General features: G+C 56.8%; 1 protein-coding gene across 1 annotated transcript in view; it reads left to right on the top strand.

The window, feature by feature from the left end:
- The window catches only part of MYO18B (myosin XVIIIB), a 66,469-nt gene that overhangs the window by 423 nt on the left and 50,897 nt on the right, over positions 1-15,149 (top strand). Inside the window, 12 exon segments of the mRNA XM_036393417.2 lie at positions 412-690; positions 1,099-1,211; positions 3,651-3,806; positions 4,763-6,004; positions 6,222-6,288; positions 7,081-7,193; positions 7,641-7,811; positions 8,638-8,836; positions 10,092-10,234; positions 11,791-11,891; positions 12,295-12,358; positions 14,114-14,258. Of these exon segments, the coding sequence (XP_036249310.1) occupies positions 412-690; positions 1,099-1,211; positions 3,651-3,806; positions 4,763-6,004; positions 6,222-6,288; positions 7,081-7,193; positions 7,641-7,811; positions 8,638-8,836; positions 10,092-10,234; positions 11,791-11,891; positions 12,295-12,358; positions 14,114-14,258 (2,793 nt within the window).

Genomic DNA, 15,149 nt, shown 5'->3' on the forward strand with positions numbered 1-15,149 from the left:
AGGTGGGGACATTGCCCCTGTGGAGCTGGACTTGTCCTGAGCAGGTGACATGGCCCCTGACTGGCTGTTGGCAGCTGGGACATGTGGGACACAGGTCCTGCTGTGCCCTGGGGGGGGTCACCCTTTTCCCCATGTGGTCACCACGTGTCCACTGTGCTGCTCCCCTCCCACCTGCCCTGGCCGGGTGCTGACCATGCTGGTGCTGGTGCCAGGGGCTATTTTGAGCTCTGCTCCCAGGTCCTCCTCCAGCTCAGCCCCACCTCAGGGCTGGGGCTGCTGGGGGAACTGGGGTGCGCTGGGGAGCCCCGTGCTGGGCTCCCAGCCCCAGGCTGTCCCCCTTGGGTAGCACCAGAGTGTCCTGGGGGGGCTCACACCCAACCACAGCGTTTCCCCCATTTCTTTGGGGCGCAGAGGTGTGCACCAAGGAGGGCACGGGTGACACACGTGTGCCAGCCGCTGTGGAAGCCAAGGAGCAGGAGGGCCCCGCGGTGCCACCGTCTCTCCCCAGCCGAGGCCCCGGTGCCACCGCCGCGGGTATTTTTAGCAGTGACATGTGTCACCTCAGCTGCCACCGCGGCGGGGGCGGGGGGAGGCGGCCGCTGACCCTCTCGGCGCTGCCGCCGCCGCCGCTCTCGGCTCGCCGGGATCCCGGTGCCGGTGTGGGACAGCAGCACCCACCGCCCCCGCCAGGTACCGGCACCTGGGGGGCCCCTGGGGTGGGGGTCGGGGTCCCCTCGGCCGGGAGGGCTATTTTTAGTTGGGAATGGGCTGTAGTCCGTGTTTTTAGTTGGGAATGGATGGCGAGAGCGGCAGCCCCGGCTCCGGGGGTGGTGGGGCTGTGCCGGGGAAAGAAACGCGACAGGGCAGCGATGGGAGCGGGGATGGGGACGGGGACGCTGCTCCTGCCCTGGGCAGGGCGGTGGCTGGGGACCCCTCGGTGGCCTCGTGGCACACACCAGGGTGGCAGCAGGAGCGGGTCCCGAGTTAGGACCGATCCGAAAGCCCTCGGCCCGCCTGGGGCTGTGTCCTGAGCGGGGGCAGCGCGGTGCTGGTGCCACCCTGGTGCCACCCTGGTGCCACCCTGGGTGCTTGGCCCAGGCACGTCCCCTCCGTGCCTCGGTTTCCCCGAGGAGGGTCCCTCTCCGGCCGGGCTGGGGGTGGCAATGCCGTGTCGCTCGCCCCCTCCGGGCTCTGCGGGGCCATCGGGGCCGGTTCGAGCCCGGCTTGGGGACAGCGCGGGGGCAGCGGCGGTCCCTGAGAGCACGTGGGGCAGCCGCCCGGGAAGGCAGTGACATTCCCAGCCCGCTCCTGGCCGCTCCTGCCCTTTACTGTACAAGGAGATGCGGCTGCCGGGGAGGCACGGCCGGGCCCGACGAGCCCCGACGCGCTCGGTGCATGAATGATCCCGACAGGTGAAACCGCGCCCGGCCCCGAGTGGGGCACGGATGGGCTCCTGCGGCCACCCAGCCCGGGGCTGTGGGGTCCCAGCTTCAATCACCCCCGTGCCACCAACCCTCCGTGCCACCACCTCCCCACGCTGCCCTGGTGGCCTCCCTGTCCCCTGCCGTGCTCCAGTTGGTGCTGCGGGCTCAGCTGGGCAATGCCTGGTGTTAGGAAAATTAATCCACAAACGCCAGAGGTTTATGTCCAAAGAGGAGACAGAGGAGTCCTTTGACTTTATTCAAATAAAGGGAGAGGCCATGGGGCATTCCCCTGGGATCTCTCCAATTTTTGGAGGACGCAGCCTCCCTTTTTATCCCAATTTCCTGGCCACATTTCCCTTCTCTCTTTCCCCACTGGCTGAGGTACTTGAGAGGTACAGACTTCCCAGAATGCCTGATACCAAAGATTTGCCTCTAATGTATAACCCTCCCTTTTAACTTTTACTTCTTATGGAATTTAGGGGTTTTTCTTCCCCATTGTTTCTTTCATCTTTCAATGCCTACTTTCTTTAATCAGCAAACCTAAAGTTCATTTGTAAAAGCAAATATCCTTTTCCATTCATCAATCAGTGGAATCCTTCCCATTGTTTCTTTTACCTCCCAGTGCTGGTTTTATCCACCAGCTGACCCACAGCTGGTTTCTAAAGACAAATCCACTATTCAATTGGTCAGGGTGCTGCCAGCCTGGCACAGCTCTGGGGCCAGCCCCTGGCTAACTCTCTGCTCTCTCTCTGCCCTGTGTGTCCCCACGTGTCTCTGCACAGCACCGTCCTGCCTCGCCGCCACCATGGCCATCTCCTCGCGCCTCGCGCTCTGGGAGCAGAAGGAAAGTCTCAGTCCTGGCACTGCTGCTGTTTTTGGGCTGCCTGGGAGCTCAGCGCTGGGGGGTGTCACTGCAGCAGCCCCGGGGTCACATCCCCACAGCTCCCTCGTGCTGTGCCCGGTCCCCTGGCTCTGAGCTCCCCCACAACCTGAGTGTTTTGGTTTGAGTGATTTCCGCCTGCCTGAGTGATTTTCATGAGCTGGCAGGCAGGGTTTGATGCTGGTGCTGCTGCTGGAAAAGCTGTGGGAAGTGGGGCTGGTTTTGCCCTGAGACCTGCATGTGGCTGTGGTGATGCTGGAGCTGCTTCTTGCCTGGTTGCAGCCAGGATGGTTCCTCTGGTGGCCACACCAGGGCTGCTGGCCCAGAGCAGAGCTGGCAGTGGGCTCCTGCTGCACCAGACCATGGGAGCTGCACCAATCTGGGCACTTCTCTTTGGCCTTTTCCTCTCGGTGCTTCTGCTCCCACAGCATCCCTGACCCAGCCTGGTGCCCTCGGCAGGAGCCTGGGCAGGGTGCTGTGCCGAGCATGGGCAGGGTGCTGTGCCCAGCCTGGGCAGGGCGCTGTGCTCAGCTTGGGCAGGGTGCTGTGCCCAGCCTGGGCAGGACGCTGTGCTCAGCTTGGGCAGGGTGCTGTGCCCAGCCTGGGCAGGGTGCTGTGCCCAGCCTGGGCAGGACGCTGTGCTCAGCTTGGGCAGGACGCTGTGCCCAGCCTGGGCAGGACGCTGTGCTCAGCCTGGGCAGGACGCTGTGCTCAGCCTGGGCAGGGTGCTGTGCTCAGCTTGAGCAGGACACTGTGCTCAGCCTGAGCAGGGTGCTGTGCCCAGCCTGGGCAGGGTGCTGTGCTCAGCTTGAGCAGGACACTGTGCTCAGCTTGGGCAGGGTGCTGTGCCCAGCCTGGGCAGGGTGCTGTGCCCAGCCTGGGCAGGACGCTGTGCCCAGCCTGGGCAGGGTGCTGTGCCCAGCCTGGGCAGGACGCTATGCTCAGCCTGGGCAGGGTGCTGTGCCCAGCCTGGGCAGGGTGCTGTGCCCAGCCTGGGCAGGGTGCTGTGCTCAGCTTGAGCAGGACGCTGTGCTCAGCTTGGGCAGGGTGCTGTGCTCAGCCTGGGCAGGGTGCTGTGCCCAGCCTGGGCAGGACGCTGTGCTCAGCTTGGGCAGGGTGCTGTGCCCAGCCTGGGCAGGGTGCTGTGCCCAGCCTGAGCAGGACGCTGTGCTCAGCCTGGGCAGGGTGCTGTGCTCAGCCTGGGCAGGGTGCTGTGCCCAGCCTGGGCAGGGTGCTGTGCCCAGCCTGAGCAGGACGCTGTGCTCAGCCCTGCTGCCACTAACAGGCTGTGCTGGCTCCTGTCCCCCTGCTTGCCCTGTGACCCCCCCCTGTGCTCCCCACCCCAGATTCGTGACGAGGACCGGGGGCCACCCCCGTCTGCTCCCCCCCTGCTCCTGTCGGTCATCCCCGGGGGCTTCATCAAGCAGCTGGTGCGGGAGACAGAGCAGGAGGCCAAGGAGGCACGGAGGAGGAAGGAGAGCAGGGTGGGCACCAAGGAGGAGGTGAGCACTGAGGGACCTTGTGACCGTGTTCACAGGGGTCTTAGGATGAGGGGAGAGACGAGGATCTGACTCCATGTTTCAGAAGGCTTGATTTATTATTTTATGATATATATTATATTAAAACTATACTAAAAGAATAGAAGAAAGGATTGCTTCAGAAGGCTAGCTAAGAATAGAAAAGAAGAAGTGATAACAAAGGCTCTGTGGCTCCGACTAGTCTGAGCCAGCTGGCTGTGATTGGCCATTAATTAGAAACAACCAACATGGGCCAATCCCAGATGCACCTGTTGCATTGCACAGCAGCAGATAACCATTGTTTGCATTTTGTTCCTGAGGCCTCTCAGCTTCTCAGGAGGAAAAAATCCTAAGGAAAGGATTTTTCATAAAAGATGTCTGTGACAGGACCTCACACAGCACAGGGGAGCTGGGTGTCCCCAGGAACACCTTTGGCTATCTGGATGCTGCAGCTGGCATGCAGGAGCTCAGGTTTACCTCTGATGGAGAAGCTTTAAGGTGAGGATGAAGGAAAGGAGTCAGTTCTGATGGAGGTTTTGATCCAGAGCTTTATTCCTGGCCCACAGGCCTCTGAATGCAGCAACAGCTCCAACAGAACTCCCCAAACCGCGTGGTTGCTGTTCCTTTGAACCCCGGGGAGAGGGGCAGGGAAGGGGTAGGGATCTCACCAACCAGGTAAGGGTGGGGGGAGTCTCAGGGGACAAATGACACCTGGATGGCCCAATGTCCTCAGGGCTGAGAGGCATCTTTTGAGCTCTGCCAATCACTCGATGCCCTTCTGGAATGCCAGGACTGACAGACAGCACTCAGCAGGGGTCAGGGTAGGGGAAAGGGGAGGTGATTGGCACACCTGGGGAAGGACTGGGGAAACTGAGGCAAACCATGACATCACGCTGCAGCATCCCCAGGTGTCACAGCAGGCTCCTCTCCTTTCCTGGCAGCCCGTGGGGAAGGACGGAGACAGCCGAGGAGCGGCAGCCAGCCAGGGGCCACTGCGGAACGGGCTGAAGGCAGAGGGGCAGGGGGGCAAGGGGGTCACAGCCCCCCCAGACAAGGAGCTGCCCCCTGTGTTGGGGACTGTGCCCAGCAAAACCCCAGCCCCTGCACCTGGCCCAGCAGTGCCTGCCCCCAAACCAGCAGAGACTCCTCCCAAAAAAGCAGAAACATCCCCCAAAACAGCAGCGCCTGCCCCCAAATCGGCGGAGACACCCCCAAAAAGAGCAGAGATTCCCTGCAAACCAGCAGAGACATCCTCAAAGCCAGAAACATCCCCCAAAACGGCAGAGGCTTCTTCCAAACCAGCAGAGACCACCCCCAAACCAGCAGAGACCCCTCACCCGGGGGCTCCCAAGGTGGGAAAGCTATCTTGGCCCAGGAAGAGCCCCAAGGACTATTTCTTGGGGGGCAGCCCCCCAGCTCCAGCCCCTGCACCCAGCCAGGGCCCCCAGCGAGGCAGCAAAGTCCCGGTGAAGGAAGGGGACACACTCAAGGGGACAGTCCCTGAGAGCACCAAGAAGGAGAAGGGGACAACCCTTGAGAGCACCAAAAAGGAGAAGGGGACAACCCTTGAGAGCACCAGTAAGGAGAAGGGGACAATCCCTGAGAGCATCAAGAGGGAGAAGGGGACAATCCCTGAGAGCACCAAGGAGAAGGGGACAATCCCTGAGAGCATCAAGAAGGAGAAGGGGACAATCCCTGAGAGCACCAAGGAGAAGGGGACAATCCCTGAGAGCATCAAGAAGGAGAAGGGGACAATCCCTGAGAGCACCAAGAAGGAGAAGGGGACACCCCTGAGGCACGAGGAGCCCCCAGCCAAGGTGAAAGCCCAGAAGGAGCTGTTGTCAGCCAGGAAAGAGCCAGAGAAGATGAAGAAAGATGTTGGAGGTGGCAAGAAGGAGCCGAGGGAGATCAAAAAGCCTGAAAAAGCCACAAACAAGTCAGAGGGTCTCCAGGGGGAGCCGGGAGGAATCCAAGAGAAGTCCACAGATGTGGGAAAAGAGGTGGGGAAGGTGAAGGAAGAGCTGGGGAAGGGTAAAGAGATGCTGAAAGAGAGCAAAGGGATTGGCAAGAGCACAGACAAGGACCAGGCTGAAGAAACATCGGGAAGGAGCCAAGAGATGAGCAAGAGCATGGAAAAGGAGCAGGATGAAGAGGCAGCAGGCGAGAGCACAGACAAGGACCAGGTAATGTGCTGGGTGTTATCTGGGTTTTGGGACACTGGTGCAGTTCTCTGCTTTCATGCAGTTCCTCCCTTTCCCATGGGGCTGGGGCTGGTGGGAAGGGAACCCCAAGCCTGGATGGGCAGGAGTGTGGAAATGCCCCTGTCCGTGGGACAAAGGCAGTTTGTTCAGCTCAGTTTTCCCCCTGCTCCTGCCCAATTCCCCTCTCTCCTCCCCCCAGGCCCCGAGGGACGCTTGGTACGAAGCAGAGAAGGTGTGGCTGATGCAGCAGGACGGGTTCACACTCGGTAACTCTCCCTCCCTCCCTCCCTCCCTGGGTCAGATGTGTCAGGGGCAGAGCTGGCTCCGGGTGCTGTGCCCCAGACTCAGAATCTCTGCTGCTCACAGTGACTCTGAGATACGTACAAGTCTCTTTACGTACAAGTCTCTTTTTCCCTGCCTGGCTGTTGAAGAAGGAGGCAGGATTCTTTTGTTCTCGTTCTCAAGGTTGTTTATTTTTTCTGTTATCTATTGCATTCTTTTCCTGACCCACCGAGGTCTGTCTGGTAGGTCAGGTTGAGGCACACTGGTGTTATCTTTTTATACTAAAAACAACATGTACATTGTTTACCATAACTTCCCAATACCCATCACCTTTGTTAGACAGTGAGCTTCTACTCCAAACCAATCTAAAAGTGCCAACATCACCTGGAACATGGAGGCTAGGAAGGAGAAGGAAAAAGGACAAGGCACTCCCAAATTCCTCCATCTTGGGACCCTGAGCCCCCATTCTAAAAACCTCAAAAATCTATTTTTCACCCCATGACAAACTAACTATTATTCTACTTAAACTCTTTTGACTTGTAATTCTTCACATAAAGGTTGGCAATTGTTTTTACCAAGGGCTAAATCAAAGGCACAGGGGGCTTGGGCTCTGTGCCAAGGTCTCTGAGCCCCCTGGGCAGGGGCTCGAGCCCTCCAGGGCAGCCAGAGGGATTTCCTGGGTTTGGGTCGGGGTTGGGTTTGGCCCCTGGCACTCACCACAGCCAGCTCTGCCCGGGCTGCCCCACCCCAGGGGCCCTCACCAGCCTCTCCTTCAGCCACACAGCTGAAACCAGACGTGGGGACACCGGAGCTGCCAGCAGGGAGGGTGAGGGTGCGCCGGGACGAGGATGGCGCTGTCACCGAGGTGGACGAGGACAGCGTGCAGAGGGTGAGTGTTCCCCTGATTTTTTAACATTTTCCTAAGCCTTCTGATGTTTACATTCTTGTAGCAAGCTTTCTCACACGCTTTCTGTAAATAACTCACTGTTTTACGTTCTTTTATAGAAGAAGGGAAATTTGGTAGACTGTTAGTTTGCCCAGTGTCGTTGGAGAGGTGATGCTTTCACCCTCCAATCCACTGTCTCTTTTAGGAAACTATAAATGTTAGAATCAAAATGTAAACTCCCCTTTTCTTCACCTTAAAAGCAACAGGGTGTGCACTCGTGTTGTTTCGTGTCCTGTAATGACAGGTGAGCCCCTTCCCCGGGCTGGGGGTGCAGGGACAGTGCCAGGGCACAAAGATGCTTCTGCAGCCCAAGGTGTCGTGGTGCCAGCAGGTTTGGCACAGCCCTGCCATGACAGCAGAGCTCGAGGGGTCTCTGTCTCTGTTCCCCAGACCAACCCCCCCAGCCTGGACCAGGCTGAGGATCTGGCTGCCCTCATCAGCCTCAACGAGTGCAGTGTGATGAACACGCTGCGGCAGCGCTTCCGAGCCCGCCTGCCCTGCACCTACGCGGGGCCCAGCCTGGTGGCCATCGCCACCAGCACCGCCGACGGCGCCGCCAAGGTGAGAGAAGGGACCGGGGACAGCGGGAAGCGGCCACCAACCCTCCTGGGGACAGTGGCGGAGGGCGCCGGGCGCGGCGGGGCCGGCAGGTGGCACCGTGGGACCGTCACAGTGCGGGGACAGTCGGGGATGCTCTGGGGACAAGCAGGACCGGGGATGCTCTGAGGACGTTTGGGACCGGGGATACTCTGGGGACACTTGGGACCAAGGATTCTCTGGGGACATTTGGGACTGGGGATACTCAGGGGACATTTGGGACCGGGGTTGCTCTGGGGACATTTGGGACTGAGGATTCTCTGGGGACACTTGAGACCAAGGATGCTCTGGGGACATTTGGGACAGAGGATGCTCTGGGGACATTTGGGACTGGGAATACTCTGGGGACATTTGGGACCGAGGATGCTCTGGGGACGTTTGGGACCGAGGATGCTCTGGGGACGTTTGGGACTGGGGATGCTCTGGGGACATTTGGGACCGAGGATGCTCTGGGGACATTTGGGGACTGGGAATACTCTGGGACATTTGGGACTGGGAATAGTCTGGGGACATTTGGGACTGGGAATACTCTGGGGACATTTGGGGACTTGGGATGCTCTGGGAACACTCGGGAGCAGGGACGTTTTGGGAGGGGGATGCTCTGAAGGTCCTGATGGCCAGGAATGCTCTGGGAGTGCTTGGTCTTGGGGCTGGGGGAGCTGTGAGGACTCAGACTCAGGAGGTTCTGCACCCTGGGGAGGAGCCATCACCCTGAGTGTGAACACCTTCGGGATTTCCTCAGTGAGAAGCCTGTTTGGGATGTGCTCTGTCACCCTCTCCCTGCCCACAGATTCCCAGGGGGAAGCGGGAAAACCTCCCCCCCCACATCTGCTCGCTGGCACACAGAGCCTACAGGAACCTGCTGCTGCAGAGGCAGGACCAGGCCATCGTCCCCCTGGGGCACAGTGGGGCTGGCAGGACCCAGTGCTGCCAGAGAGCCCTGGAGTACCTGGTGGGCACGGCGGGCAGCCTGGATGGCAGGGTCTCAGGTATGGGCAGGGCAGGGGCTCAGGTATGGGCAGGGCAGGGGCTCAGGTATGGGCAAGGTCTCAGGTATGGGCAGGAGCTCAGGTGTGGGCAGGTGTCGGGATCTCTGGCTTATGAGAGTGACCCTGAGAAAAGTTCAAAAGTCTCTTTTCCCAGCCTGGTGCTTGAAGAAGGAGTCAGGGCTCTTCATTTCTCGGTCTCAAGGTTGTTTATTGTTTTTATATCTATAAAATTCTTTCTCCTGCCCTGCTGAGGTCCATCCAGCAGGACAGTTCCAGGCACTCTGCCTGCCCCCAGGGCAGTGTTATGTCTTTATACTAAAAACTACATATACAGTATTTACCATAACTTCCCAGTACCTATTACCTATGTTAGACAGCGAGCTTCTACTCTAAATCAATCTGTAAGTGCCAACATCACAGCAGAAGATGGAGGCCAAGAAGAAGAAGAAGGAGAAAGGCTGGACATGCCCAGTTCCCTCCATCTTGCTTCCTGAACTCCCATACCAAAAACCCTAAAATCTCCTTTTCCACCCCGTGGTAACTTCACTATTATTCTGCCTAAACTGTTGTGGCTTGCTGATCTTCACATAAGGTTGGTAATTTGCTCCACGGGTCATAATCAAACCCACAGGTGCTTTTGGGCTCTGTGCCAGGGCTTCTGAGCCCCCTGGCAGGGGTCCTGGCCATCCTGGACAGCCAGAGGGATGTTCTGGGCTCCCACAGGCAGGGTGTCAGGTATGGGCAGGGATGCTCGGTGCTGGGCAGAGGCAGCACACAGAGCCTGTGCAGGCTGGGGGCACACAGCCACACAAAAACCTGGATTTGTGCTCCCTGGGGTGGCTCCTAAGCAGCCGATGTGGCCTCGAGTGCCGCTGTCACCGTGGCAGACTCAGCAGATTTGTGAGCAGCAGGAGGGAATCACTGGAATGGTGCTCGGGGCAGCGCTTTCACATTTCACACCTGCTCGGGTTACAGGTGACGCTGCTCAGCAGGCAGCGCCTTCAGAGGGCAGGGTTGGATTTCCCATCTCTCTCGGGTACACCGTGCTCTTGCAAAGGGCTGAGGGACGGCCTGGAACAGGCTGGGCAGGCTGGCACATCCCCTTCCTGCCAGTGGACACCCGGTGTAGGATGCTGACCCCACAGCCGGGCAGCTCCCCAGGGCTGGGACAGAGCCCAGCAGAGGTGAGGCAGGAGGAGACCCATCCTCCAGAGCTGCAGGGTGGCTCAGGGGGGCTCTGCTGGTGGTTTTGCAGTGGAGAAGATCCAGGCCATGTTCACAGTGCTGGGAGCCTTTGGGTCGGTGACCACCGGGCACAGCAGCAGCTCCACGCGCTTCTCCATGGTCCTGTCGCTGGATTTCAGTGCCACTGGCCAGGTCACTGCTGCTCACCTCCAGGTACCTGTCACAGTGCTCAAATGGGAGGGCTCTGGCTGAAAATGGGGGCCCTTGGGGTGGGGATGAGCCTCCCCTGAGCTGCACTTGTCTGGGCATGAGGGGTGATGCTCTGCTCCCTGCTCTGCTCTCTATTCTCCCTAAACCAGAGGTGCCCAAATGGCCCCAAAGGAGCAGAATCTCTGTCAGCAGTGTGGCAGGGTCTCCCAGCCTGTCCCTGTCCCTGGCAGGGAGCTGGGGGCCGTGCTGGGATGAGCTGATGATGAGGAAATGTATAATTCAGCGTTTCATTAGCAGCACCTCGCGGCCGCCTGGAGCTGAGCCTCAGAGGGCTTTTATCATGTCAGGGCTCTCATCAAAGGCTCTTTAATCAGAGCTGCCCATGCCCCTGAGCCTTGTCTGCTCCTGGGGGGCACCAGGGCTTCCACTGCTGGCCCTGCTCTGCCCTGGGCACCCACGGGGAGCTGGTGGCCTGGGGGAGCTGTCCTTGTGCAGCAATGTCCCCATTAGAACCACCAGAACCACCCTGGTGTGGCCGTGGGACAGTCTGGGGTGGGGACCCCCAGCTCTGCACACTCATTGCTGCCTCCAGTGCTGGCACTGAACGCCTTTGGCAAGGCTGGAGCTGATCTGGGCTTGTCTGGAGCCCAGGCAATGGCTTATCTCAGTCCTGCAGCATCTTTGCTGGGGCCATGGCACTGCCCAGGCCTCTGGGAGCTCAGAGGGTCCGTGGGTGCTGCTTTCATGCACTGAGGTTGCTCCTTGATGCCTGGATCATGGTTCAGCTCTTGCTTGCACAGCCGTGGGTGGGAGGAGCAGCCCCCAAACCGAAGGTTGCAGTTTATTTCAGCCCCAAGAGAGGTGAAAGTCTCTGTTTCACCCGCACGTTCGAAGAATGAGTTGGAGTTCTTCAGTTCTGGGTCTCAGAGTTGTTCATTGTTTCTTATCTATAAAAATTTTTCTCCTGCCCTGCCGAGGTCCATCCAGCAGGACAGTTCCAGGCACTCTGCCTGCCCCTGGGGTGGGGTTATGTCTTTATACTAAAAACTACGTACACAATGTTTGCAATTACTTTCCAATACCTATCACCTATGTTAGACAGTGAGCTTCTGCTCTAAACCAATCTGTAAGTGCCACCAACACAGCAGAAGATGGAAGTAGAGAAGAAGAAGAAGAAGAAGAAAGGCTGGACACACCCAAGTCCCTCCACCTTGTCCCCAAAAGCCCTACTCTAAAAACCCCCAAAATCTACTTTTTCACCCAGTGATAATTTTATTATTACACTACTTAAACTTCTGTGGCTTTCAGGTCTTCATACAAGGTTGGTAACTTGCTCCATGGGTCATCATCAAACCCACAGGTGTTCTGGGCTCTGTGACAGGGTCTCTGAGCCCCCTGGCAGGGGTCCTGGCAACTCTGGACACCCAGAGGGATGTCCTGGGTTCCGACACCAGCTGAGTCCCTGCAAGGAGAAGTCCAGCCCCTCTTGGCAGCTGCCAGGAGCATCTCCTCAATCTCCCTGTCCCCTTCCATCTCCCTGTCCCCTTTTCCCTCCCCAGACCTTGCTGCTGGAGAGGGCCCGCGTTGCCCAGCAGCCCGAAGGAGAGAGCAGCTTCAACATCTTCCCACTGCTGCTGGCAGGGCTGGATGTGGCAGAGAGGTGGGTGTGACAGCCCTGGGCTGCCCAGGGATATTCCTCATCCTTTATATCCAAATTCCCTCCATCAGTGGGGTTTTGAGACTCCCCTGATAAGGGATTGTGAGAGTAATTGCATGAATGGGATCTTTCTGCATGTGGAGAGATTTTCTATGAAATGAGGGCATTTCCTGGTGCACCTCCACTAAAGTTGAAATTGGGGTGATAAATGAGACAGAGATCCCTTTCCCTCTTACTTCTGGCTCCCACCAGGCTGTGTTGCCAAGAGAAGGCTCCAGCTGATGTGCCTGTGTGGGGCAGTGCTGTGGTGGCCTGTCCCATCCAGGTTCCTCAGATGGTGGCTGGGGGTGCTGAGGGCAGCCAAGGAGGGATTTTGACTCTCATTTTTTTTTGTGACTACTCCCAGGACGATGCTGCACCTGCACCAGGTGGCTGAGAGCAATTCCTTTGGGATCAAACCCTTCACAAAGGTAGGGAGAGGGAAATGCTGAGGTGGGATGGTGCAGGGCACCCCCCTTGTCACCACCAGCTGGAGGATGACTTGGATTCCCTGGTTCCTGGGTGTCTCGTGATGATGCCACCAGACTGGGAGCCTGGAGGGGAGGGAGGGGATGTTGGGATGTGAGGAAGGGTCTCCCCAAACAAACAGACCCCCCCAGCACCCCTCTGCTGGGCTGGGGCTGCCCTCCCTGGGATGCCACAGCCACCCTGGGACCAGATCCTGCTGCTCCAGGGTCACCAACCCCTGATGTTCCCCTGCAGCAGCAACTCCCAGGGGCAAGAGCATCCTTTGGGCAGCCCAGAATGTGAATTTTAGGGGTTAAAGCTCCAGAGCTGACTCCCACCTCCAGCCCCTCATTAGTCTGAGCTGTCTGCAGAGCCCCAGCAGATTGTCCACGAGCCAAAGTGCTGGGATGAATCGCAGCAATTTGCAGTTACATCATCTACTGATGAATCCAGTATTCCATCTTCATTAGGGAGCTCCTGCTTCACTTTGGCAGCCAAAGGAACTGACTGCTGGAGCAGCAGCTCGGGGGAGGGCACAGCAAGCCCGTCACCCTGCTGATGCAGCAGACCTGGGCTCAGAGATGGGGTTTTACCCTCCTTTCACAGCTCTGATTTCTGGGGATTTGCCAGCCCGGAGTTCTCCCTGGTCCCTGCCAAGGTGGGACGCTGCCTGCTGGAGCTGGTGGCTCCTGGCCCCACGGAGCAGCCCCAGCTCAGGGGCTGCAGGAGGGGTGTCCCTGGTGGGAGGTGGCAGGTGAGGTCCTGCTGGTGGCCAGGAGCTGCTCAGCTCTGGGCAGGAGTGAGGGGACAGGGCTGGGCTCTGGAAGGTGTCTCTGCCATGGCTTGGAAGGGGATGAGCTTTAAGGTCCCTTCCAACCCAAAGCACTGGATGATTCCATGAAATAAAACATCCATCCCCAGCTGCTGCTCTGTAGACACTCATGGAGTGGGAATTTCATGTCCTTGTGTGACAAGGTGATGCACCCAGCTTGCTCCTAACACCAGGCACCTGAGGAACCTACCTGTGGTGGTGTTTGAGGGTCCCCAGGATGAGGGAAGAGATGAGAATCTTGACTCCATGTTTCAGAAGGCTGATATATTATATTATATTATATTATATTATATTATATTATATTATATTATATTATATTATATTATATTATATTATATTATATTATATTATATTATATTATATTATATTATATTATATTATATTATATTATATTATAATTATTCTTTTATTATTTATAGAATTATTATATTATTTTATTATATATAATTATATCATATCATATAGTATATCATGTCATAAAGATATACTAAAACTATACTATACTAAAATTAACTATACTATAAAGCAAGAGAAAAGAGAGATCAGAAGGCTAGAAAAGAAAAGGGATGAATAATAAAATCTTGTGACCAGAGTCCGACACAGCTGGCTGTGATTGGTCATCAAATAGAAACAGTTCACATGCTGGGTAAACAATTCTCCAAATCACATTCCAAAGTAGCAAAACACGGAGAAGCTGAAGCTTCCCAGCTTCTCAGGAGAAAAGATCCTGGCAAAGAGATTTTTCAGAAAATATGTCTGTGACACCTGCCGGTGGCTTCACCGCTTGCTCTGAATTTTCTGGGGCGTCCTGATGGTTTCCCTCTGCCTTCTGCCGGGCACAGTGCCCAGCGGAGGCAGTGACACCCCTGTCCCTGTCCCCCTGCAGCCTGAGGACAAGCAGAGAGCCCTGGTGGCCTTCTCCCAGCTCCGGGCTGCCATGGGCACGCTGGGCATCACCGCGGAGGAGCAGGCGGCCGTGTGGCGTGTCCTGGCTGGAATCTACCACCTGGGAGCTGCTGGAGCCTGCAAAGGTGAGGGCAGTCCTGCCTCTGCTTCCCTCACACCTTGTGCCTGTGCTTGGAGAGGGGAGGGAGTGTGTCCTGCCAGGGATCAGTGCTTGGTGATGATGCTCATCCTCAGGCTGCTCTGTTTTTTGGTGGCTCCAAGTTCTTCCTCGCTCTTCCTGCATGGTGGGAAGGGGGATGCTGGTGTCCTCCCTGCTTCTGGAGCAGCTCTGTGCTTGCCAAATGGGGACAGGGAAGGGGCTGCTGGGTGTTGTGGTATTTTCGGGGTCCCCAGACGAAGGGGGGAAATGATGAATCTGACTCCATGTTCTTAGAAGGGTAATTTGTTATTTTATGTTCTTATATTTTATAAAAGAATGCTATACTAAAGCTATACTAAAGAATAGAGAAAGGATACTTACAGAAGCCTAAAAGATAATAAAGAATCTTGTGACTCTCTCTCCAGAGTCCTGACACAGCCTGGCTGTGATTGGTCACTAAGTTAAAACAGTTCACCTGTTGGATAAACAATCTCCAACCACATTCCAAAGCAGCAAAACACAGGAGAAGCCAATGACATGATATTGTTTTCCTTTTCCCACATTCCAAAGCAGCAAAACACAGGAGAAGCCAATGACATGATATTGTTTTCTTTTTCCCACATTCCAAAGCAGCAAAACACAGGAGAAGCCAATGACATGATATTGTTTTCCTTTTCCCACATTCCAAAGCAGCAAAACACAGGAGAAGCCAATGAGATAAATGAGATGATATTGTTTTCCTTTTTCTCTGAGGCTTCTCAGCTTCCCAGGAGAAGAAATCTTGGGCAAAGAGGATTTTTCAGAAAATGTGATGGTGACAGGGTGTCACCTCATGCCGGCTCCTTGGGAAGGACTGGGGTGGGTGACTCCTTTGTTG

Source organism: Molothrus ater, chromosome 18 (genome assembly GCF_012460135.2).
Source record: "Molothrus ater isolate BHLD 08-10-18 breed brown headed cowbird chromosome 18, BPBGC_Mater_1.1, whole genome shotgun sequence".
Classification (NCBI taxonomy): domain Eukaryota; kingdom Metazoa; phylum Chordata; class Aves; order Passeriformes; family Icteridae; genus Molothrus; species Molothrus ater.